At 52.2% G+C, this 25,209-nt stretch overlaps 2 protein-coding genes across 2 annotated transcripts; one reads left to right on the forward strand and one right to left on the reverse strand.

Annotated features, from left to right (window-relative positions):
* Positions 1 to 1,881: 1,881 nt before the first annotated feature.
* ZIC5 (Zic family member 5) lies at positions 1,882 to 8,239 on the reverse strand. The gene is made up of 2 exons (XM_047860982.1): positions 6,766 to 8,239; positions 1,882 to 2,437 (listed from the first exon to the last, which is right to left on the reverse strand). The coding sequence occupies exons 1-2, from the start codon at positions 8,222 to 8,224 to the stop codon at positions 1,995 to 1,997; spliced, it is 1,902 nt and encodes a 633-aa protein (XP_047716938.1). The 5' UTR covers positions 8,225 to 8,239; the 3' UTR covers positions 1,882 to 1,994.
* Positions 8,240 to 19,007: 10,768 nt separating this feature from the next.
* On the forward strand, positions 19,008 to 22,622 carry ZIC2 (Zic family member 2). Its single transcript, XM_047860995.1, has 3 exons — positions 19,008 to 20,079; positions 21,874 to 22,037; positions 22,263 to 22,622. Exons 1-3 carry the CDS (start codon positions 19,008 to 19,010, stop codon positions 22,620 to 22,622), a joined length of 1,596 nt encoding a protein of 531 aa, XP_047716951.1.
* The last annotated feature ends 2,587 nt before the right edge of the window (positions 22,623 to 25,209 follow it).

Genomic DNA, 25,209 nt, shown 5'->3' on the forward strand with positions numbered 1-25,209 from the left:
AGCTTTGAAAGTGAATAATACGAAAATCAAATAAACTTTTAAAATGTAGAATTATTTTATATTCAAGTTTTATGGTCTTTTTCTTTATAAAGGAGGGTCTGCATGTTTCATATTCACTGTAACAATCTGAAGACAACATTGAAAGGCTTTCAAAGTGACAGCACCATGCACTGTACTAGTAATAGAATATATCTATAAACTATATATAATCTCGTCAACACAATGCAAAAAAAACATGCAGGAAGAGTCCTGGTTTTCACATTACGTTGTTCATTCAAGTAAGCTTAAAAATATATTCCCCCATTTTCTTTCCTTTTTTTTTTTTTTTAAATAAACCGTGGATCATAAACGACAATCTTTCACCAAAATGTATAATATAATTCTTTGGTGTGCTTTGAACTCTTCCAGGAAAACAAAGGATGATGTCTGAAAATAAATTAATTCAACTGTACAAATAATAGTGTTCACATACAAGTTATTAACAATGACAAGACTACATCAACCACTCACAGCACACAAAACAAATTTCTACAAACCCTGGGGAGGGGGTGTCTTCAGGGTCTCTGAGGATAAATTAGTGCTCTTTAGTATATTTGTATGATGTTTATGATGGACTATATTTTGCACAAGATGTGTTGCATGAAGTGAAAATAAATTGACTAAGAGTTATTGTCCTAGGTCCTTGACCTTTTTTATCCTAGCTTGACAGCTCTGGCAAAGGTCACACATTCATCAGTGTTTGGTGGTAACTAGAAACCTTTTAAAAATTTTAATATGTATAGCCACTCCCTCCCCTCTTTTCATGTAAATCATACACTTCGCACACTGTCGTTTTCAAATGGGATAGACTTCAGTGTGCTTAGTGCTCAGGTGGGAAAAAATGCATGAAAATGCAGTTGCGGGCATTGAAAAATAAAGACTTTTTAAAAGGCTGATACAACAGTATAAAAGAGGGGTTGGCCTGTCTTAAAAACAACAGCTTTCCCAAAAAAGTAGGCATGTTGCCAACATCACACCTCCTTAGACTTGCCTGTTAATTTTGGCATCCCAAAAAACTTCTCTAAAACTTATCTTTTTATGACACAAGGAGTTTGGACACAGTAAAAAGGCAGCATCTGCGATTTCAGATTAAAAAAAAAACCGTAGAGAAAAAAGAAAGCACTTGAATTTCTTCTATTTTATAAAATATCACAGCTTCACAGTTGACTGTTGCAGCAGCGTGTTCTTGTCCCCACTTTTGCGGGAACAATCACAGTAGCACAATACGCGGAGACGTAATAAGGTTGCTGCATCTTTTTTCTTTTTAAATCCTACAAGCAGGGTACTGAAGAGATAATCCCGTATAAAAATACTGTGTTAAGATGAGAGCAGTAATAAAAGAGTGGAAAGTTAAAATCACAACTATTAGAACTCAAAGGATTTTTTTACAAATATTTTTGGACACAGGTACAGTCTAAGATCTGTTGGCAATGCAGCAAGTGTGTGGTTTACAATCAAGAGGCCTTTTCAGAAATAGGGCCCAAGGAGGAGGCAAAGAGGCTCCAGAGAAGCCCTCGTTATGGTGTTAAAGGCAATCTCGAGGCACTCCAGGAAATGCAGAGGGCCTTGGTGCTGTGTTGATTTCGGACTTAATGCTTTTTCTTGCTCATTTCCAAATATACATATATTGAGTCAGCAGTGTGTATCTCCATTAACCCTTGGTACATTTTGCTCCTAGCCCTGTTCCCCTGTAACCTACAAGTCCAGCTTGGTTGGGGTTTGTTTGTTTGTTTGTTTGTTTGCTTGTTTTCTAAGGGAAAAAAAAAAAAAGCCCAAATATCTTAATTAAATTAATTAAATGTACAAACACCATAGGGTTTCATACTGAATAAATAGGGCTAATTAGACCCGGTGGCAAGTCTGAGTCAAGGGTTTGTCTCAGGCTCGGCATTGTCTCAGGTTAGGATATGGTCCAAGGACTCCCACTTATTACTTATTATTATTACTAGTAAATTCTAATGTATCGTCCGCGGGACTTCAGAGTTCCCATACATCTCTTCGTCTTCAGACTCGGAAGTGGTTCCGTTGCTGGAAGGTGTGTGAAGGTGGCTGGGGGCTCCACTGGCCTGGCAAACATACCACTCATTGAGGTTGGTCACCTGAGGAGACAGAGTGCTAGAACGACTCCTGGTTGGGTCCAGCACAGGGGACAAGGGGGCACCCACTGGAGTCCCCACTGAGGAGTAACCAAGGGCTCCTGGAGAAGGTGGTGGGGACTTGCAGTGAATCTTCATGTGCTTCCTCAGAGAGCTGGGGTGAGTGTAGGACTTGTCACAGCCTCGGATCTTGCAGTAGTAAGGCTTGTCGCTCGTGTGGACATGGGAATGTTTCTTCCGATCGCTGCTGTTGGCAAATTTCCTGTCACAGCCATCAAATTCACATTTGAAAGGCTTTTCCCCTGCAACAAAACAGAGGGCAGGTCAACAATTGCTTTTCAGAGACCCCTCACCTGAGAGAGAGAAATCTTGGAACAGAAATGAGGATGCATTTTCCCATTCTCTCGAAGACCAACCCCAGCCTGGTTTCTATTCCTAATTCCTACGTTCCAGAAGGCAACAGGGAAGGGACACTGGGCCTGTGAGTGGCTAGATGTCAGTCCCTGCAGTACCAGAGGGTTCAGGGAGACGATGGCTAGAGCATGATCCAGGATGTAACACCAAAATCCAACAAGGACCCAGATACCCGTGTCCTCACTGCCCTCAAGGTCTGTACCTGCAAGGATACAAGCAGATCCCCTGTCAATATAAATGCTAATAAAATGATTCTCCCAAAGCCACAGCTTGGGGGAAGGATATAAAAAAAAGAGAAAAGTAAGCACATTACACTAAATTAAAAGTGAAGTGGGGGAGGTGCCATGCAATTATAATAACGGCATTTTGTTTCAGAGCGTCCCCAGGATTCCACCGATGGGAAAGGAAATAAGGCAAAACCCCGTTCTCTTTAGAAACAAAGGCACCTGTGAAACACACAGTCCCATCACTAGATTTCATATAAGCCTGGATGGGCAGAGGCGAGGCTGTTGGCCTCTTCTTTCTCCCAGCTTTCCTCACAACTTGCAGGGCAATTAGGAACCTTTGGAACAGAACCTCGGAAACGTGAATAAAGACCACAAGCTGCAACCAGAACTTAGCTTGTACCTGATGCCCCACGGAAACGTATTCTGACAGCCTTCTACCCCACTTAGTAGTCAGAAAAGGGACTGTTTACCACAGTCGTTGGCCCATCGTCCCTTTCTTTAAGCTGCTCTAACCACCCCAGGAACACAATGCCTTTAAACACAAGGCCCCTAGTTCAGGGAGTGGACATGTTAATAACACAACTAGAAATTCAGCCACAACACCTCGGTATTAAAAAGCAAAAAAGGAAGACAGCAGGTAGCAGTAGGAATTTTCCTTCTCACCTAAGTATCTATGAACTTGATGTATTTGAGTCATAATTGAACCAGTTATCTCATACATACTATTGTTTAATAATATCTCCCTCATATTTAAATGATTTTTAAAAATTAAGTTGAGTTTCTCTACTGAATTTCAGCACCTACTCTGGTGGCTCACTAGGTATGGCTTCTTCCTTGGTTTTGGATATGTTTCTCAAAAAGCAACTATTTAAGACAGTTTAGTGTACATAAATTTTTGTGGTGAATTTTCATATACAACTATTTCAGTGTATTTTTTTTTTCTTTTTCTTTTTAATCTCACCAATGACAAAGGCTTGGATGCCAGAGTGTGTTAACACATCTGAAAGTATTCAGATGCCTGGACTATAACTTCCCCTACCTCTAAATACTGTTTAAAAATGAAATTAAGTATTATTCAAATACACTTCCTACACTGATCTATAGAGGGGAAACACAACATAACGCAACAACAAAAAAGTTAATCACTTTTCACAAAAATATCAGTTATCTATCCTGATCTGAGTTTTACTTTTAAGTTGGAGATAATTCTAATTTAATATAGCATTATTTAAAAATTTATAATGGGCCTTCCTTCCGTAGGGAGGCTTGAGTGGTTTTATTCACCCTATGCAAATGTGCAGTGTCGTTTGGAGTTGTTCCTGTCCTCGCTAAGGATCCCGGATTGTGAAGAATACAGTAGCTCTAAGCACTGCTGGTCCCACCACTAACCACGATGAAGAGAAACAATTACGCCCAGAGAAGGGAGATATGGAATGGGGTGGGGGGTGGGGGAGTAGAAAAGTAGGGATTAAGGTAATATTAAGGACGAAAATCGAAGGAAAAAATAAGTAAAGGTGAAAGAATTGCTTGTTTTATTCAGGGGGCCTAGGCGGGGAACAGTGAGCAAATTCCAGCTAACTGGAAAGGGTGAGAAACCCCAGTGTTTACATTTCAGATTCCGACAGAGGAGTCTATCAGAATCTAACTACTTGCAGAATCTGAGAGAGTAAAGGAGGCTACGTGAGCTGCTCTCTGTTCTACCAGTTCCCTCTCCCAGAGAACTCGAGTCTGGCCCAAAGGAAGGTTATAAACCGAATGGGGGTGGGGATGGGAGGAACGTGGGTCAGGAAATGGGCCTTCGGGAGTGGCCGGGGGATTATTCCCTTTGATCAATCTGTTCCGGGATTCCGAATAACCCCCAAAAGGGAGAGCGCCTTGGTAGGGAGGGGGTTCCGGAATGGTCCCTGACCGCACCCAATCTCGACTGCTAAGCGGCCTAAGGACCGCCAAAACCCCCTGGGCATCGGTTTGAGCACTAACGTGAGGCGCCGGTACCCCTCCCTGAGGGCCTCGGCGAGAACCACTCCGCCACCCGCAGCCGGGCAGGAAACGCAACCCTGAGCACGCCGTGAAACCAGAAAACACTACTGCCCAGGGGCCCGCAGCGCTCGGGATCTCCGCCCCCGCCGTGCGCGCGCGCGCACGCCCCTCTCCCCCTGGACTGCCGTCGGAGGGAGCCGCGACCCGTGGCAGCTTCCGCGCCAGCAAGTTCCAGTTCCTTGCTCCACGGGGGAAGAAACTGTCCTCAGGTCCGGCGGCGGAGAAGGAAAGGTCCACTCTCTCTCCGAGGCCTGCAAAGGCGGGAAAGGCCCAAGGCCGCAGGTTCTGCTTTCAGGGTGCCCATAGGGGACGGGGTTGGGGGCGGCTTCACCTCCCGCACCCCGCGAGCCCCCTTTACGGTTCCAGGCCCCTGTCCTGGCGGCAAGTGCCAGGCACAGGGGCAAACAGCTGGCTAAGCGGGCCAGGGAGTTTTTCCGAGAGCCTCGTGGGAAGTTTCCTTTTGGAAAATTCCTTAGGGTGGACCATCTCGATTAGAAAAGCAGGGGGCTGGCCAACGGAGTTCCCGGAAAGATGTGCTCCCAGCCCAGCATCGGTGCACAGGAGGCCTATCAGGTGATGGCCGGGAGGAGCCAGGCCCCGGGCCCAGCCCCAGGCCACCCTGACCCGGCTTGCACGCAGAACCCCGTGATGCCCCGGGCTCCGGCTGTTGGCCAGGCGTTGGGCCCACGCGCGGCGGCTGCCTCCTTGCCGCCCAGCGCCGATAAATCAGCCAAGTAATTACTAAATGTAAACTCCAGTTACTTAAGTGTCCTCCGAGGGGTAATATTGTCTATCCCTATAAATCCCGACTGCTCGCGCTCATCAGCGCTTCCGCCCAACGCGCTAGTACGTTCGATGGAGGCACACGACCCACAGGAAACACCCCACCGCCCCACGCCGCAGCCGCCTTTGGGATGGGAGGGGTCCCCACAGCGCTGGGGGCTTCCCCCAAGTTCTTACGGGGGGGGGCAGGTACCAAGGACCGCAGGAGACTGCAGCTCACCCTGCCCTCCTCCAAATAGAATCCTCTTTGAAAGGGCAAAGCCAAGTTCTCTAGCACCTTGCAGGGTATGTGTGATAAAATGTGTGTGACAGCTGTATGATACTGTATGGGTATGTATGAAGGTGTGTAAATGGGGAAGTGTGCGTATGTGAGGGTGTATGTGGAAGATAAGCGTGTCAGGGCATATGGGTGTTCCAGCTACCAGGAAGTGGGGGGGGGGGTAGTATGTGAGATACGGGTGTGTGAAGTTGTGTGTTGTGTGCACGTGAAGATGTATGTGTGGGAAACGTGAGTGTGTGTGTGTGGGGGGGGGGGGGTCTTCAGGGCCCCAAAGGCGCATTTCTATGGCATTTTGCACCACGCCCCGGAGGGACAGGACCCCTCCCCTCGTGGAAGGGCCACATTGAGCTGGGCCTGGTCGCCTCAATATCGGAGTAAATCCCACGTGCCCCCTCGCACGCCCGCGCTTCGGAGCACGGTGCGGGCTCTGCCACCAGGTGGGGAGGGAAGAGCCACCAGGGCGGCTCCAGCTCCGGCCCCCCTTCCCCATCGCCCTCCCCAAGTTCCCGGGGCCGGGCGAATGGGGGCTGCCGACCGTCCTGGGCTCCTTCCTGCTCCGACTGCTGCTGCTTCTGTTCCGGGGCGGCGGCGGCGGCGGCGTCTGGAGCGCGTTGCCGGTCCCGGCGGAGGGGCTGCGAGCGCGCTGGAGACTCCACCGTGTGGGAACCCAGCGCGGGGCCTGTGTGTGCTATCGAATTACTTATTCATAGAAAAAAAGGGGGGGAGAGAAAAAAAAGAAGTCACATGTCCGGGTTATACGTATGCGAAGAGAAGCAGCAGAAGGAGGGAAAAATTAAGGCGAGCAGGAGGAGGAAGAGAAGCAGCGGCGGAAGCGGCGGCGGCGCGGGAGGCGGCGGCGGCGGCGCGGCCGGGGACAGACACCCACCTGTATGAGTGCGCTTGTGGATCTTGAGGTTTTCCGAGCGCGCGAAGACCTTGCCGCAGCCCGGGAACGGGCAGGGAAAGGGCTTCTCGCCCGTGTGCACGCGGATGTGGTTGATGAGCTTGTATTTGGCCTTGAAGGGCTTGCCCTCGCGCGGACAGTCCTCCCAGAAGCAGACGTGGTTGCTTTGCTCTGGGCCGCCCACGTGCTCCACCGTGACGTGGTTCACCAGCTCGTGCATGGTGCCGAAAGTTTTGGAGCAGGGCTTGGCGCCGCCGGCCGGGGGCGGTGGCGGTGGCGGCCCGGCCAGCTCCTCGGGGTCGATCCACTTGCAGATGAGCTCCTGCTTGATTGGCTGCCGCATGTAGCGCAGGAAGGCCCCGGCCGCCCCTGGGAGGTGGGGGTGGTGCTGGTGCGGGTGCTGCGCGGGCGCCGGCGGCGGCGGCGGCGGCGGCGCCGGGGGCGGCGCGTGGTGCTGCAGGTGGGGCCCCGGTCCGGCTGCCGCGGCAGCAGCAGCCGCCGCCAGGTTCAGGTTTAAGTTCACGGCTCCGTAGCCGTGCAGGGCGGCGGCTGCAGCGGCCGCCACCGCCCCGTAGTGCGCATCCCCGGAGCGCGGCGCGAAGGGCGGCTCGGTACGTCCGTACAGCTCAGCCGCCGCGGCTGCTGCGGCCGCCGCCAGCCCCAAGCGCATCTGGCCGTTGAGCGGGTGCGGGTGGCCGCCGGGGGCTCCCGGAGCGTCGTGCAGCGCGGGGAAGAGCGCCGGGCCCCCGCCGCCGCTACCGTCCGGGCCCGCGTAGGTGCCGCTGGCCGAGATGAACATGCCAGCCGAGTGAGGAGGCGGGGCCGAGTGCTGGGGGGAGCCTGTGCCAGACCGCTGCTCCCCTCCAAGAGGGACCCCGTGCATGGCCGCCGCGGGGGCCGTGGCGGAAAGGTCCCTCCGGAGGACGAAGTCCCTGCTGTGGCCTTTGCCGCTGCTGCCGCCGCCGCCACTGTCGGTGGCGGTGTAGCCCGAGAGGGCAGGAGGAGGGGGAGGGGGAGGAGGAGGGGGTGAAGGGGAGGGAGGAAGAGGAGGGGCTGGGGGCGGGGGCGCGGAGGGCTGCGCGCGGCCGCTGCCCCCGCCACCGAGGTAGGTGCTGGCGCCGGGGTGCGCGACCGAGGCTGCAGCGCGGGCGGCGGCCGCCGGCGCCTCGGGATGTGCCGGGAGCGCCTTTGAGGGAAGGCTGAGGCCGAGCGCGCTCGCCTGGGCCATGTGCTCGGGTCCGAGCGGAGTGATGGCCACGCCGGGGTCAGAGCTCAGGTCCCGAGGGCGGAGGTGCGTGGCTGTGGCGCGGAGTTGGGAGTGGGCGGGCGGGCTGGCCAGCGCCGGGAAGCCTGTCATATTCTGAAGCGGCCTGGCCTGAGCTGTTGCCAAATCCGCTAATCTCAGCGCTGGCGGGTTCCTCTTGCTCAAAGGGGGCTCCATCAGAACTACACAATCAGACCCATAGACCCTCACTGGGGGGACTTTTTTTTCCCTCTGCCCACCTTCAAAAACATGTATATATTAGGCTCTCTTTAACTTCTTTGTCCTGGCCTCCTAACTCTGCGTATTCCTGTTCCCACTCTGTCCTCCAGCGATTGGCAGAAAGAACACATTTGAGCTGCACAGTGGGACCGAGATTTTGGAAATGGCATGGGTGGGATTGGAGGGAACATCGTGATTGACAGCAGCCACGACTGCCGGATTGGCTCCCATTCAGGCCCTCGGCCCAGCGGGGATCCGCCCCCGTGCTCGCAGCATCCTTCGCTTTCGCTTCGCGCCCCCTCCTCCCCTGGAGCCCTACGTCCCCGCCTTCCAGGGGATGCCCAAGTTGCACTTGCAGAAAGTTTGTGCCGGGCCTGCGCGCGCAGCGCCCAGCGTTCCCATGACGCGCCTTTCGGAGAGCGTGCGCCGGCACGCGGCCGCAGGGCGCGGGGTGGGTAAGGGCTGAGGACCACCCCCACCACCCCACCCCGGGACAAAGGGGTTTGGGGGATAGCCCCCAACTTCAAAAACCTCCGCCTCACCGCACGCAGCGACTCCCCCAGCAGCATCCAAACACTTTCTACCTCCTCCGTTGGAAGAGCCCTGGGCTGCTCTCCGGAAGAGGAAGGTGAACCGTGTGCCGGTCGTCATACTTGTAGAGGTGATGCTAGAAACTTCTTATTTGGGAAGGACATCCAGTCTGCCGGGCGCTCAAGTAGAGCGCAGAATGAGGGAAGATATTAAAGTCTTATTGGTTGCAAAACAACTTAAGTGATTTGACTCCGCAAGACACCAGGTGAAGTCAAAATAAATCTTTCCCGAAAAGGAACCGTTTACCTCGACTTCTTAGCTCATGCAGTCCTTTTCAACGTGGTTCAAAGGAGTTGGCTTGAAGTGTAATCTCACTGATCGTCAGTTCTAGATCTGCCAGTTCCAATTAGATGTACGGGGGTGGGGGTGAGGCAACACCCGGCAGCGATTCTAACTTTTGCCTTTCTGAGATACAGTGGCAGGGCAGGCCAAACAGCAGCTCTCCAGAGGGAAGCGGCTAAATAAACAACATCCTTCACGCAGAATTCCTCTTTTCGGCCCAGAGAGTACTCCTTATGTGCGCCTCAGTTTCTTTGAAAGGGCCATAAATTAAAACTGATCCAATAAAATGAATATTTTAAAATCAAGCAATACCTTTGCTATGTATTTACTATTAGAATAATCTCTTACCTTGTCATTGTTTTCTAATATATTGATCTAGGAGGCGAGATGTCTTATTTGAAAACTGTAAACTGGCCTTGGGGTGGGGAGGGAGTGAGTCCCATCCTTTTCAAGGGATTTGTTATCAAATCACTTGACAAAAAGAGATAGGTTCCTGCATCATTTGGGGGGGGGGGAGTAGAGAAATGTGGCATCCCCAAATTTCAGGGTTATTGCTGCCCCAAAGTGTCACTTCAGCTCTTAAAAAGAAAGCATCTTAAGATTTTGTGATGTTCCAAGATGTTCAAAAATTAAAGTCAGGGTTTTTAATTTTTATTTTGTTGCCTTGCATAAAATTATTCAAAAAAAGTGTTATTGACTAAAATGTGAATTTTTTTCTTGGGGGGAGGTACAAAAAACAAGTTACCAGCTTGATTCATTTGCAGTCCAAGTAAAAATAGACTGCATAAAGACATCATCTTAATGGTCCCGAGAGATGGTCCGGGGAAGTTGTAAGAAATATTTTCAAAAGAACTGATTCGATGGCCCCATTTACATCGGTGTGAGCAATGTTTAACAGGCAACCTCACTGTAAGCCTTGGGAATGTCATTCCTCTTAGAAAACTGACAAGCAAACAAAGAAAACACTACAATCAAATTTCAAATAGTTTTTTTTCTTTCGGCTTCAATGAAGTTCAAATACGGGGAAATAAGAAAGGCATGAGTGCAAACACAATGAAAAAAATTAATAAACAACAGCGACAAAAATCCGCATCTGCGTTTGGAGAGGATGAGTCCTTTCACAATTTTCCTTTCAAAGACTCAAAACGTCTCAAGCCAACCAGGCAAAAGTGGAGAAAGGACTGCCATCTCCGTGGATGGGTAATGGGGAAAGCATCATATTTGGAATTGTCACTACTGTCTTCCCCCATTCTCAGGACATTTCAAATGAGTTTCCTTTATTTGAATTTCTTGGCAATGAGCATCACTACTTCCATAATGGCAGCATTGCATTCAGTCCTGCAGGTTATAAGTAAAAACAAACCAAAAAATGAACGAATAAAGAAAGAAGAAAATAAGCACAACCTACCTTTTAATATGGACTATTGAGCATTTTTATTGTGCAATAAAATGAGTACCTCCACCCCCTTCAAAATAGCTTTTCCTCAAAATTATAACTGCTTTGTTTTATTGAATTGCTGAAATTTAATGGTTTAATGGGTGAAGGCATGAAGGAAAGGCTGTAAAAATGTGAATAATGGTGCAGCAGAGCCGTGCGGAATCTGGAACCCGCCTCCTTGTACAACTCTTGTTAAACACAGCATGATATGTATCTGTCATCGATTTAATATGTCTTAATTCAAATATAGCTCCCTGATCAATTTCTTTTTATGGAAGCCTTAAAAAAGAAAAGACTTTCTTAGGAAATAATAGAGATTTGGATGATGATTAGAAAGAAAGATATTTAAGTACGCTTAATGAATATTTGCAAATTTATGGCCAAACCCAGACTCTAAAAAGATAATTGACTCAGGTAAATCGACTTGAGATGCTAATTCTTAAAAGAAAGAACTGGGAGCAAAATTTCAATCAACACCAATAAGGCGCCAATAAACTGCCTGCCAATTAAACCTGAGAATAGGCCTAGCTAGATGGTCACCAGGAAGGCTCACAGTGGATTTCCCGGATTGCCTTTCTTTATAAAAGAGCTTTTTATTTTGTAGACGCGCTTTTTGTTATTGTGATGACCCGCCTGACCCCAGGTGCGCTGTTTCTTTTTCAAGCCGTTTGGGAGCCAAATCAACCCCCCTTAAGCCTCCCGAGTTTCTAAGGACCCAATAACTGTGTAACACTTCCTAAATAAACACCAGCAATTTCTAGGGCGCTGAAGAAAATAATAATAATGGTGTTGTTGTGTTTTGTTTTAAACAGGGGGGTATAGAAGTCGTTATGCCAGTTTCCGTCGGTGGATTCAGCCCCATATTTCTGCGGTGGTGATGGTTGTCAGGGCCGACTCTAAAACTCATGCCCTTGTCTGAGCTTTTGCAGTGGAGATGCTTGTATGGAGACAGCAGCAACGTGGCCATCTATGGAAATGCCCTTTCTGGGGTCAACAGGTGCTCCTGGGGAGCATCGATTTTCAGACTTCCCCTGTTGCACCCCGAATCCCAACCTTCTCCCAGAGCCAAACAAAGGCATGAGGAGGCTGAGGAGGTACAGAAAATGCCGAGCTGGCCCGAACCCGGCGGCACCGCCGCGCTCAGCTGCCTTGAGGCAATAGGACCCGGTCGCGAAGATGCCTAGGCTGGCGCTTATGGCTACCCGTTGCGCAAAAGGGGGAGGGGGGCTGTGACTGAGGCTCCCCGGCGCCCTCCGTTCGTCACTGAGCACAGCCAAGTTTCCTTGTGATGGGTGTGGGCGATTAATAAACTTAAAGGAAGTGAATTGGACATTTCCTGGCTTTTGAGCCTTTGTTTGATTGTTTCTGCATGCGGGGGGAGGGGGAAAGCTAGGGACGGTGAGGTGGACAAGAAAGGATCTGGGGGACCCACCGAGCAGCCTTTCATTGCCCTTGCAATTGCTTTACCGCTCGCCAGCCCCGCGTGGTTTCAGCGAGGAAGTCCTCCCTGCTGAAGGACAGGGTGCCCGCCGGGTTTGGAGCGCCTAGTGCCATTTGGGCCGCACCAGAGCCAGGTTCAAGGGTGAACAGGGTGCCCCGAGTTACTCCGGGGTTCAGAACACTTTTGGAGCCCAGCCCAAGGGCGCCAGTAGGTGCTCAACCGGGAGGAGGAGGGTTATGCCAGCAGATACTGGAGGAAGTGGAGAAGGAGTACGCTCAGACCTCTCTAAAGCCCTCGCGAGGTGGGCAAAGGGACCCACAAAGGTTCCTTTTCATTGAGCTTTGTCATGCCCGAAGTGATGAGGACTTTGGGTTCAAGGCTTTTCTCAAATCAGGCTGGCTAGGCGTCTAGGCAGTGAGGTACCCTGCCACCTCTCTCGGCCCCAAGCCTGGCTTGCACTGGGCAGGTACCAGATCCCCACACTTCCGCCTTCACCACTCCAGATCTAACCCCGTGTGAGCTGCCAGCCAGCCCTGGGGGGTTGGGTGCTCCCAAGAGCTGGGCAATTTTCAGCCCTCTGAGCGTCCCTCCCAAGGTTGCCTCTCCTTCCTGCCCTTCTGAGATCACCCTGATTCCTCAGGCTTCACAGTTACCAGCCGGGCTAAGAGTAACCTAAAAATGTGCTTCTTGCTAAAGTTTATGATCCCTGTTCCATGTACATGGGCTTAATGAGAATTCTTTTTTTTTTTTTTTTTTTTTTTAGGGCACAAGATTGGGACTTTGTAGGCGTGACTGAAACGTTGGATTTGGGGGTTGTTTATTTTGGATAGTCAAGAATGGGACCCATCCCATGTCTACCTGACCTTGGTGCTTAAAAGCCCTTCAAAAATTATGGCTGTCTTTTCTTCCCCATTACTAAAAAATAACTTGAGAGTAAAATTGGCCTGTCATCAAATATTCTCATTTGGTTATCAATCATTTTTACCCTCAGAGATGGGGGTTGTAGGAGAATGGCCTTTGACCCACATATGACCGTTAGGATTGGTAATTTCTTGGGAAATGCCTAATTGTTGTGCTTTAAAATACACTTAGAAGGTCAAAGCAGGAACCACAAAACTCTCTTATGTGTTCACAGTCCATATAACCACCCAATATTTATTTATATTGGATCCCAGATGTGTTTCTCCCCCCCCCCCCGCCCTTCATTCTTTATCTTTTAGGATGTTTTTGGATGAGAGGTAAAAGAGAGGCAGAGGTTGTGTGGGGTTTCTTTTTAATCTCAGATTTTGTGGGCACTTTCTGCCATTCCACACCCCTTCCAATACCTATACTTCAATATTTGAAGAAGCCATGGAGGCAAATCAAATACTGACACGTTGACGGATTTACTTGTGTAAGCAATATGGTTGACATATGGCATTGTTATTTATGAATGACAGCATAAATTGTATTACAAAGTCTATTGCAATAATACTGCAGTTTATTGGAAAACTGCTCTCCTGTCACCAGTATTCAGCCTCCCTGGATGTAGTTCATTTGGGAGCCCCGAGGATAACGGTCTTCAAAATAATTAAACACATTCATGTACGCTAATGCCTCCTGTTTGGGGTGTGTTTTTCTTTTGCTTTGTTTTGCAGTAGAAACACCTCCCATCAGGAAAGAGGAGACAAAGTCAGGACAATTAGTTCTCTTCCTTTTGCAAAACCACAACCACTGTCAGATAGAAATGGCGACTTTTTTTTTCTTTCTGAGTCCCTAATGACAAATAGACAAACATTTGCATCCCTATCACTAAACTGCCAGTGAGCATATATTTTATATAGAGAGTTTTTATAAGCCCAGTTACAGAACAGTAAATTTTAACTGTAGGAAGAAGTTCTTTTAGCAGACTGGAGAGGGCCTTATCCTATGGTACCTCCCCACCTCCACTCAACCTCCCCCTTCTTAAAAAATGGTATTTAAAAGTTACAACATTGGCTGAGATTTTCATGATTTCCCCTTCTTTCACATTGCAGATTCTCTCTCTCTCTCTCTCTCTCTCTCTCTCTCTCTCTCTCTCTTACATTACACTTCTCTGAAGCTCTGACAAAGAACTTTTGTTCTAGGTGGGTTTCACAGAGGGGGCTCCCCCACCACACATGTGGTCCTTCATGGGTCAGGGGTCGCCCAGCCCAGGAGTGGCTGAGAGGGCTGAATCAAAGGTGCCCTGCAACTTAATATCCTGTTGATGATCTTGTTGAATTTATGAGTCTGTGATACTGAGGATGGTGCTAAAATCCTCTTTTTTTTTTTTTTTTTTTTGGCCTGGTGTATATAGACAGCTGATTCCACATGTGTTTCTCTCATCTTTACCCCCTTCCCACCCCTTTCCTTAAGAAGAAATTAAAATTTTGAATAGTATGGACACGGAGTATTTATGTTTTCCAACTTAAAGGTCAGTTTTGTTTGCTTGTTTGTTTTTGGCTTCTCCTGGCTGGCAAGATATACCTTTGTGTGTGTGAGAGAGTATGTTGTATTGTGTACATACACATTGTTTTTATGTATGTGTGCACACAAAATACTGGTCATGCTACAAAAGAAGTCAGTCAACCGTTCACAGAGGCCCACAAACCACAACGAGGTGCTCAGCAAATGAGTGGCTGGGTGTTTGATGGGATTTGCCGTTTTTGAAGACAAATTCTCTATGGCAGGGGAGAATGGACGCCAGACCCTGAGCCCATGGGCCGGCCGTCCGGGACCATCCACATGAAGCAAAGCCCCAACTCTGTCCAGCCCCAGGCACCCACCCCGCGGGGGGAACGATGAGATCGTCAAAGAACAATTTTGGAGAACTTACAAACGGGGAACATGTTTGCCCGATGGAAACAGTTGTGGATCCCGGGGGTCTGACACCGCCAACGCGGGCCCTTCCTGAAACCTGTTGAAAAACTGATCACTTACAAGGTACAGAACGCAGCCTAGCCGCTTTTTTCCCTTCCGCCAAGGAACCCAAATCTACTTTTGAGGCAATGACTCTGAAAGCCTTTGCAGTTTTTTTTCCCCCTTGCTTTCGTGCTCTTCTTTTTCTTCCTTAAAAAAAAAAAAAGATAATAATAATAATAATAAAAGAATAGTGTGTTATGAGGGAAAGGGGCTTTGCGGTTTGTAGAGAAATAAAGCACTTCTAAGAGGGTATGGCGACATGACTTTGAACTTGGCTCAGCTCCTCTGTGTCCTGCAGAGAGAGAACTGGAGCCTGGAAAGAATAGTCAGGAGGGCCCAGCCCGCGGGCTCTCCGGCGGGAATTAAGGAGTCTGCCCCACCACCCGGTTGCACGCGGCCCCCGGAATCTACCGCGAGCCAGTGCCCAGCCGCGCCAGCCCGAACCGCAGGCGCTGCAAAAAGGGAATCAAAGCGAAGGTAGAGAATGGGGAAATGAAGAGAGGGACAGAGGAGTGGGGAGGAGGTGAGAAAGTGGGAAAGGAGGAAAACTTGAAGTCTGATGGCTGGAGAAAAGGAGGGAAGGGAGGTTTTTAGATGTGCAGGACTGCAATTCTCATGCCCAATCTCTAAGAAAATATTTTATTTTGTAAATATTTTTGGAGGAAGCTTTTCCAATATTCTCCCTCACTCTGACCCCCCATATAAATTGATGAATAAAGTAAACAAGTGTGCAAGGCTGTGCACTGGGCAATTTTTTATTGATTCAATGTAGCAAGGCAGGCTTTTCTCCCTGGAGATTTTCTCTCTCTCTCTCTCTCTCTCTCTCTCTCTCTCTCTCTTTCTGTCTCTATCTCTCTCTCAATGCCCTTTCTGCTTAGGGGGTTGGTATTTGCGGCCCACGCCCCCAACCCCCAACAGAGAGAGAGGTGTGTGGAAATGAGAAACATTTCCTCCTTTCAGGTAAGGCGAGAATCTCCAGCTTCCAGACAAAATCTCGGGCTTTCAGACAAGAAGACCCAGACTCCTTCCTTCTTGCCACCCTCCAACCGCAACGAGGGGTGGGCAGCGGGATGGCACAGGGCACCTTAAGCAAGGGGCTGCGGCCAGCTCTGACCTGCAGACACTCGCTTAAGCCGGGAGAGGCTGCCTGTGCCGGCGATAGAAAGCCCGGGTTCGTCCAGCAATAGCGAGCAAGAGTTGTCTTCCCGCGTTTTTGTTGATTCACTTCAACATGAACATTTTAAATGCGTATTGATTATTTTCTCTTACTTGAATTTTATTTCAACTCCCATAGACTTGTAAATAAAGGCAGTTCTCGGAGCCAGCTAGGCGAAGGAAGGCTCTGGCTTCAGGCCTTTCATTCACACCTCTGCAGCCTCCGGGCCCGCGGTAACCCTCTCCCGTTACCTCTGGGAGCACAAGCTTTCCGCAGCGGGATAGGAAATGTCCCCAACGGCCAACCAGGAGCCGGGGTGGGAGGCCGGGAGAGGGGGGCGGTTGTAGCCCCAGAGCCGCGAGGAAGGCCTGGCGCAGCGAAGGGAGCAGCCACCCGGCCCCGCCACCGCCCGAAGGTGTGGAGGCATTCCCCGCTCCTGGAGAAGCAGTGATTAATATCTTCTAGCAGGTTTAAGCCCTACCGGTCTGGAGGTTTCTTCTCTGGAGGCCCTGAGCCTGACCCTCGGTCAAACTCCAGCCAGAGCCTTGCCTGGCCGCGCGCCTCCGCCGGCCCCATACTTCCCACCCCACGGTGGCAGCGGCTGGGGCATCTGGGCATCCACCCCGAGGATAACACTGTCTTTAAACGACTTCCAATCAACCCCCTCCCTCCCGGGGGCCGCTGCCCAGTGTTTACTGCTGTAATCGGAGCGGGACGCGAGCGGCGGGGGGAGCAGAGCGCGCCGAGCTGGGGGTGGGGGCCACAGCCTGGGAGGGGGGTGGTGTCTGGGTGAGTGTCCAGAGACCAGAAGGAACGGGCAAGTCTGGTTTTACCTGGGCCCACCATCCAGCACCTGTGTTTTCAATACCACTGAGTAAGTTTTTTTAAAAAAAAAGGGGGGTGGGGGGAGAAGATAGAGAGCATGCCAACCGATCAGGGGACCGGTTCCCGGGACGCTCCCCACCGCGCGCTCCCGACGGGGCCCAGGGCCTGTAGAGTCCCGGCGCGTGGAAACCTCTTGCCCGGCGAACCCGGTTGCTAACCAAGTTCTCGAGCGACCACGACTGCCCGCTCTCGGTGCCCGTCAGGAGTGGCTCGGGTCCCCGGGGAGTCGGTGGCCTCTGCAGAAGGGCGCGAGTGCAGGGAGCTGTGTCCTCCGGACCCGGCCAAGGGCACAGTGACCCCGCGGTCCAGGCCAGCGCTACGCCGGCCTCCTGGCTCCGGGGAGCGCAGCGGCCAGCCGCGAACATGAGCCGCGGCGCCGGACGCTCAGGCGAGGAGCTGTAGGCTGGCAGGCCGGGCTGGCTGGGAAGATCCGCGGGATCCGCGGCTGCCGGGGCAGCGGGGAGCTTCGGGAGAGCGGGGGAGGAGTGTCGGATCAGCCGCGGGGCGGGGGCACCGGATTGACGGGGCCTCGGCGGCCAATGGCCGCGACGGAAGGGCGGGCGGGGCGGGAGCCGCCGTTAAAGGGGCGGTGTGACCGGGAGTCCCAGCCTGGAGCGGGAGGGAGAGAGGGAGAGAGGGGAAGAGGGAGGGAGGGGGAGAGGGAGGGAGGCCGGGGCGGGAGACGTGGGGGCGAGGCGGGGGAGGGGAGAGGAAAAGGAGGAGACAAAAAATTTAAAAAAAAAAAAAGGCTTGCGGCGGCGTCTGTAGCGCCCACCGAAATAAACAGAGGTAGAGGTGGTGGCGAACGAAGCCCACCGCAGCAGAAAAGGGGGGACCTGATTTGGCCTCTTCGCACTTGCTCGGGTCTCGGACACCGGTCGGTCCTCAGGAGTGCGGCTGCCGGCTCCGGGTCCAGCGCCCCGAACCGACCGGCGAGAGGGAGCGAGCGAGCTAGAGATCACTTTTTTTATTGTTGTTATTGTTTTTCAGCCTAGCCTCCCCTCCTCCCCTCCCTCTGCTAGCCTTCTCCCCTCCCACAGCCCCAATCTCTCCTCCTCCCCCTCCTCCTCCTCCCGCACAACTTAAAGAAAGAGGGAGCGGCGCGGCCGCTTCCTTCATCTGGGGGAATTCGTGGCTGCTGCAAGTTTACTACGCGAGGCGCAGCCAATGCCAAGCGCGGAGGACGAGGAGGGCTAAACACCTCGGCCGCGGCTCCGAACAATACCCGCCGCGCACGGGGCGGCGCGAGTAGGGCCGCGGGGGAGGGAGCGGCCGACCGAGCGCGCTGCGGAGCGGGCGCCCGGCCTCCGCCCGCCGCCCTTGTGCCCCCGCCGCGGTCAGGTGGAGCCGCGGGCGCGCCGGGCCGGGGCGCGGAGCGCAGAGCTCGCCTCCGTCCCCTCCTCGCCCTCCTGCCTGGCCCGTTGCACAGCCGCCGCGCTCGGGCACCGTGGCCCCGCCGCTGCTGTGATTTCATTCTGCCGGCGCCGCTTGGTGCTGCCGGGCCCCGGGTCCGCGGGGCTGGTGAGCGAGTGAGTGTGTGCGTGCGCGCGCGGGTGCGCGCAGGGGTGGGGGCCGCGGCGCTGCGCTCGCCCCCCGTTGGCCCCCCTCTCCGCTGAGCTCCCCACACCTCCCTCCCGCTCCCTCCTCCCGCCCGCCCTCCCCTGCCCTGCCCGCCCGCCCCCGCCGCAGCTCCTTTAATACACTTTGGTTCTCCGCCTGGCTTTGGACTCTTCTCCTCCTCCACCTCCTCCTCCTCCTCCTCCCGCGCCTCCTCCGCCGCCGCCTCCTCCTCCTCTTCCTCTCCGCGCCTTCGCTCCGCGCCCGGCCGCCGGAGGCAGATCCAGGCGGCGGCGGCGGCGGAGGCGGCGGGCGCAGGAGCGCGGCTCCCGGGGCTGAAGCCGCCACCACCACTGCCGCCTGCGCTCGGAGCCGGGCGGCCGCTGGACGCACAGCGCGCGGGGCGGGAGTGGGAGCGGAGGAGGCGCGGGGCTCGCCGGGGCCGGCGGGGCGGGTGGGCGCGCTGGCCATGCTCCTGGACGCGGGGCCGCAGTTCCCGGCCATCGGGGTGGGTAGCTTCGCGCGCCACCATCACCATTCGGCCGCGGCGGCGGCGGCGGCTGCTGCCGAGATGCAGGACCGCGAACTGAGCCTGGCCGCGGCGCAGAACGGCTTCGTGGACTCGGCGGCCGCGCACATGGGCGCCTTCAAGCTCAACCCAGGCGCGCACGAGCTGTCCCCCGGCCAGAGTTCGGCGTTCACGTCGCAGGGCCCCGGCGCCTACCCCGGCTCTGCCGCGGCTGCCGCCGCCGCCGCCGCGCTCGGGCCCCATGCAGCGCACGTCGGCTCCTACTCTGGGCCGCCTTTCAACTCCACCCGGGACTTCCTGTTCCGCAGCCGCGGCTTCGGGGACTCGGCGCCCGGCGGCGGACAGCATGGGCTGTTTGGGCCAGGAGCCGGCGGCCTGCACCATGCGCACTCGGACGCGCAGGGTCACCTCCTCTTCCCTGGCCTCCCGGAGCAGCACGGGCCGCACGGCTCTCAGAATGTGCTCAACGGGCAGATGCGCCTGGGGCTGCCGGGCGAGGTATTCGGGCGCTCGGAGCAGTACCGCCAGGTGGCCAGCCCGCGGACCGACCCCTACTCAGCGGCGCAGCTCCACAACCAGTACGGCCCCATGAATATGAACATGGGTATGAACATGGCAGCGGCCGCGGCCCATCACCACCACCACCACCACCACCCTGGTGCCTTTTTCCGCTACATGCGGCAGCAGTGCATCAAGCAGGAGCTCATCTGCAAGTGGATCGACCCGGAGCAGCTGAGCAACCCCAAGAAGAGCTGCAACAAAACTTTCAGCACCATGCACGAGCTGGTGACCCACGTTTCCGTGGAGCACGTCGGCGGCCCGGAACAGAGCAACCACGTCTGCTTCTGGGAGGAGTGTCCGCGCGAGGGCAAACCCTTCAAGGCCAAATACAAACTGGTCAACCACATCCGCGTGCACACAGGCGAGAAACCCTTCCCCTGCCCCTTCCCGGGCTGCGGCAAGGTCTTTGCGCGCTCCGAGAACCTCAAGATCCACAAAAGGACCCACACAGGTAACTGCGGGCCGGGACAGGGATGGGGCGAGGAGAGGAGAGAGGCTGTGGTTGGTTGGCTGGGGGAAACGCGCCGACCGCCAGCCCCTGCTCTCGGATGGGAGGTGTTTTTGTGTACCGGAGACAGCCAGCGGCTTGTTTTTGTTGGAATGAAAGAATAGTATCGGGCTGGGTTTTTCCATGTACGGAAACTGAGTTTTAAATGATCAGTGTAACATCAAATATATGTTTTGGGTGATGCAGTTGCTTCATTTGCTCAGCCTTGGTTAATAATTTCCGTTCTAGATAGAACGCACAAAATAAAACTGCTCTCCAACTCGGCGCCCGGGAATCGAGCCTAGAGAGGATTTTGCCAGCTTGTCTGGATGTGCTTTTCTGCTCCGGCTGTGTGTCTGTGTTGGGTGGCTTGTGTGTTTTCCCACTTCTTTTACTCCGGGTCCAAACGTCCTTCCCGGGACTGTTTTTCCATTAAATGAGTCTGATGCGAGCCGAAACTGTAGAGCATTTCTTGTTTAAAAAAAAAAAAAAAAAAAGTGTTTTTAAAGCCTATTTAGGGGTAGGTCACGGGGCTTTACGGTGGATTCGCAATAGTTTGTGAAAGTCTCTGATGGGAACCAGAGGGTTTGCGATTCCAAACTTGGACCAACAACTCGGTCAGAGAAAACCCCGGGGCAGCGCGGCCCCGCGGGGCAATCGCGTGAGAAGAGGGAGCTGCAAAAGAACGCGCCTCTCGCCTCATAGATTATTCATCTCTGACCAGGTCCCAGCCAAAATCGTGCCAGACGATTTCCTAAAAGAAAGCCAAATGTTTTAGCAACTTCCCCCGTCAATATTTACTCCAAAGTGGGGATGCGCCAGCGGCCTATTGTTCTCTTCCGGGAAGGGAGGGAGCCGAGGTGCGAGACAAGCTTTTAACAAGGTTTAAAATTTGAGAAATTTATTTGCATGAAATGCTTTCGAGTCCTGTGTCTGAGCGGATGTCTTTAAAAAACAATTTAGGTGCTAATGGAATTTAACGTTAAATGGCCCCCTTTCCAAGAGGAACGATGTTTGAGTTCTCACACCTCTAAATGACTCCAAGCATTTGGAATTCTGGCAACAGGATGCAGGGACCGCCAGAAAATTAAACAGGGAGATTTTGAAAGCCTTTGCTGACGCCCCCACCCCCCACTGCCCAGCCTGTGCCTATGCGATCGCTAGATGTTGTCTTATCTCTAATATTTACCTTTTTTTCCCCGGCTTATTTTAAAATGACTGGAAGTGAGACTAGAAGAATGGTTAATTTAATTTGCAGAATTTTGGATGAAAAATACTGGCTCAGTTATGATCCACAGTCCCATCCCCAAACAACATAGCAACTCCAAATGTAATTGCCTACTGGCCCCAGAGACAAACCGACAGCAGCCCAGCAGCCTGTGTGATTTTGATAATGCCCTAAATATTTTGTCATAATAACAGCTTCTCCATGGCGAGACCAATTTGTTAGAGGCTGCGAATCCAAGGAGCCCTATAGAAAGGTGGGCAGGACGGGGTGCTACCCCAAATTCATAATAAATCTCAGGAAATGGGTGTTAGTCTGGAAGACAATTAAAATATGACATAAATGAGCAGGACTGTCAGGTGGGAAGGCAGTTAATTTCATCTTCAGCTACAGAGGCGATCCGACCTGGCTAAGGGACCCAGGCCCTTCCAGTTCCTCTTTCCTTCTGGCAGCGGCCTTGTTCCCTCCAGAGTGGGTGGGGGCTCCGGGAAGGTCTGGGTGTGGGCAGCAAGCGCCCCTGTTTCTATCCACAGGGGAGAAGCCGTTCCAGTGTGAGTTCGAGGGCTGCGACCGGCGCTTCGCCAACAGCAGCGACAGGAAGAAGCACATGCACGTCCACACCTCCGATAAGCCCTATCTGTGCAAGATGTGCGACAAGTCCTACACGCACCCCAGCTCGCTGCGGAAACACATGAAGGTACCACCGGGGAGGCCGGGAGGAGTGTGAGGCCGCTGGCCCGCGGCGCCGGCTCCCAACCGGCGCGGACAACCGCTGCCAGCCTGGGAAGGCCAGGGTTCCCCGGGGCCCCGGCGGGCGGGGAGGGCCTTTCTTGGAGGTGCTCTCCCCCAGGAGCCCGGCCCCACAGCAGCTGCACTCACACCCAGTCCCCTTTGGTCTCCCCTCCCGGCTTTTGTCTTGCAGGTCCATGAGTCCTCTCCGCAGGGCTCCGAGTCCTCCCCAGCCGCCAGCTCAGGCTACGAGTCGTCCACGCCCCCGGGGCTGGTGTCCCCCAGCGCCGAGCCGCAGAGCAGCTCTAACCTCTCCCCGGCGGCGGCGGCGGCGGCGGCAGCGGCGGCGGCGGCGGCGGCGGCCGTGTCCGCGGTGCACCGGGGCGGAGGTTCGGGCGGCGGCGGCGCGAGCGGCGGCTCCGGCGGAGGCAGCGGCGGCGGGGGCGGCGGCGGGGCGGGCGGCGGGGGCGGCGGCGGCAGCGGCGGCGGGGGCAGCGGGACAGCCGGGGGCCACAGCGGCCTCTCCTCCAACTTCAATGAATGGTACGTGTGAGAGCCCGGGGCCTCTCTTCCTCTCCCGGTCCCCGCCCTGGCGCAGCCCTCCCGGTGGCGAGCGCTGAGGGCACCCTGTGATGTGTTGTTAAAATTATGAATCTGATTTTTATGATGATGAAAATGACTTTACCAGCAGAAGGATTTTTAAAAGTTTCTTTTTGTTTTTGTTTTTGTTTTTAAATAATCTAGGCATGAAAAGCAAAAATATCCCTTCCGGAGTCTCCGCTGAAAACATAAAATAAGAAATTTTAAAAAAAATAATAAAAAATAAAAAACCCATAAAAATCTTGAACCAAACCCTCCTTCCCTTCCCCCCATGCCCTCTTTTCCTTCTCACCCACTTCCCAGTCTTCTGACAAACTGTACATAGCGAACTCCTTCCTTCTCCAAGGTGGTTTTAATGGCTTCTTGGTGTATAGAAGTTTGTCCATTTGTAACTCTCCGGATTGCGTTCCTCCCTGCCTTTCTTCCCTTCTCTTCCCCAAGTGATGGGCTTTTTCTTTTCTCTTTTTAGTTCACCCGGTTTCTTTTTAAGTAATGTGGAAGAAAATGGTTTATTTTGTATCGTGGTATTGAATATTGTGTTCCTTTTTATGAGGCAACTTGATTGTAAACTTCATGCAACTATAGACTGGAAAAAACCGAGCCGTGCCAAAGTCTCCCTTCTGTTTCTTCAACACATTGATCCACAGCACACACACACCACCACCACCACCAACGCTTGTGAATGTATTTTTCTGTTAGCTGGGTTTACATGTGATGTTTTAGTGCTTTTGCAAGTTCAATTTGTTAGTTCCTGTATGAAAGATTGTGGGGGAAAATAAACGTTGTGCCGTTAGCTTTTCCGTAATAACACCCTTCCTTCTGTAAATACCCGTTACCATATTTATCCATTTGTAATTAAATTATGGTATTAACTTGCTACAGAGGAAACAATATTTATAAAGAATGTTTCTTAACTATAAATATGTACAATTGTGGGCATAAACTGTTTCAGATTTTTTATTTGAAGGTTTTAAGTGGTTTGATCATTTCTTGTGATATGTTTTGAGAGTAATGCATACAGAAATATAATAAAATGTGTTGAAACTGCATGAACATACTTTTTTTTTTTTCTAGCAGAGTTCTTAAAGAAAAAGGGGAAGGGGGCAGCTGAGGGTTGACATGGGTATGGAACAGCTGCCTAAATGAAGGGGAGGAACCACCTTACCTTCTAGGGAGGAAGGTGTATGTATGCATAGGAACCAGGCCAAAATGCCCCTTTGGCAGAAAGTCTCAAAATTATTTTCTATGTCCTTTGTTTGTAGCTGAGAGTGAATTAAATTTTTGGAAGGGCCCTGTGAGGACTGGTGGCTGGAAACTTCAGAGTTTCTAATGGCTCCATTATCTGAGGGAGTGCCTTTCTTTCAGCTATTTGGACTGGATTTAAGAGCACTAAACATTTCCTTATTCTTTGTTTTCCCTCTTCCCTGCCCCCTTTCCTCTCCCTCCCTCTGAAAAGCTGAGGTACAGTTATTTTTAATTGCACATTTAAAACTGAGCTGAGTACTTTGTTTTTGAACTTGGCCCGGTGATTATAGTTTAAGGGCCCTTTTCTACCTAAAGTGTTTTCTTGGAATTTCAGAGAGCTTGCTCAAGAAAGTCTGCTTATCCTCAGAGCTGCTGCGCACAAGGAAGATGTTAAAGGGAAGAAGGTGACAGAGTACGCTTTAATTTAGGAGAATAACAAACCCTTGGCTCAAAACAAAAGAGAATCTCTGCAAGAATTAAGTAAAATAGAGTAAGATGTAAAGACTAAAATGGTCAGGTGTGAGTGAGGCAGAGCATCGAGGACCAGTTTGTCTATAAGGTTTGCAGCTTTAATCTTCTCCTGTGCAAGAATTTATCAGATTTCAAACTCAGTGCTCTAAGGAATAAGGCAAAAATAATTTTAACAATCAAAGGGTAGGAATGGGGTAGAAATAAGCAGGCATCAAAGGGTAGAAATAATCTTAAAATTATTTTGAAATCCCTGAGCCATGAAAATGTCTCCATTTCTTCCTTACTATGCCCCCACACCCCCCACACCCCCCCAGTACTGAGAAGATTGGGGCTTCAGTCCTTGACACCTACCTAGGATCGCCCAGCAGGTTCTGTCGGGGGAGACCCAGGTCTCCTCGGAAACCGCTATTTCTATCCTTCCCTTCCATGGTCGCCTGAGCTGCAGGGCCAGTCAGGCTAGGCCAGAGGGCTGTTTGGAGAGAAGGGCAACTCTGACCTCCTGGAGGCCACCTATTCAATGCGGAGGGAAAGACTCCAGCCTGTGTGTGTGTGTGTGTGTGTGTGTGTCCCAGAGGGTGACAGACACCAGGCTAGCCCTCCCCAGCGGACCTACGAACTGCCCAAGCACCAGCTCCTGAAGCAATCAACCCCCTATTAAAGTCAAATTTATAACCCCTAATAATATTAAGGAAAATTATTAAAATAATTGGCATATGTTACTGATCCTTGGGAGATTTCATTGAACACATTATAAGCTGTGAGGAAAAGCCTTTAGTTTTTCAACCCACCCCCCGGAGGAGGGGACGAAGGAATCAGATGAAATA

This window comes from Prionailurus viverrinus, chromosome A1, assembly GCF_022837055.1.
Source record: "Prionailurus viverrinus isolate Anna chromosome A1, UM_Priviv_1.0, whole genome shotgun sequence".
NCBI lineage: Eukaryota > Metazoa > Chordata > Mammalia > Carnivora > Felidae > Prionailurus > Prionailurus viverrinus.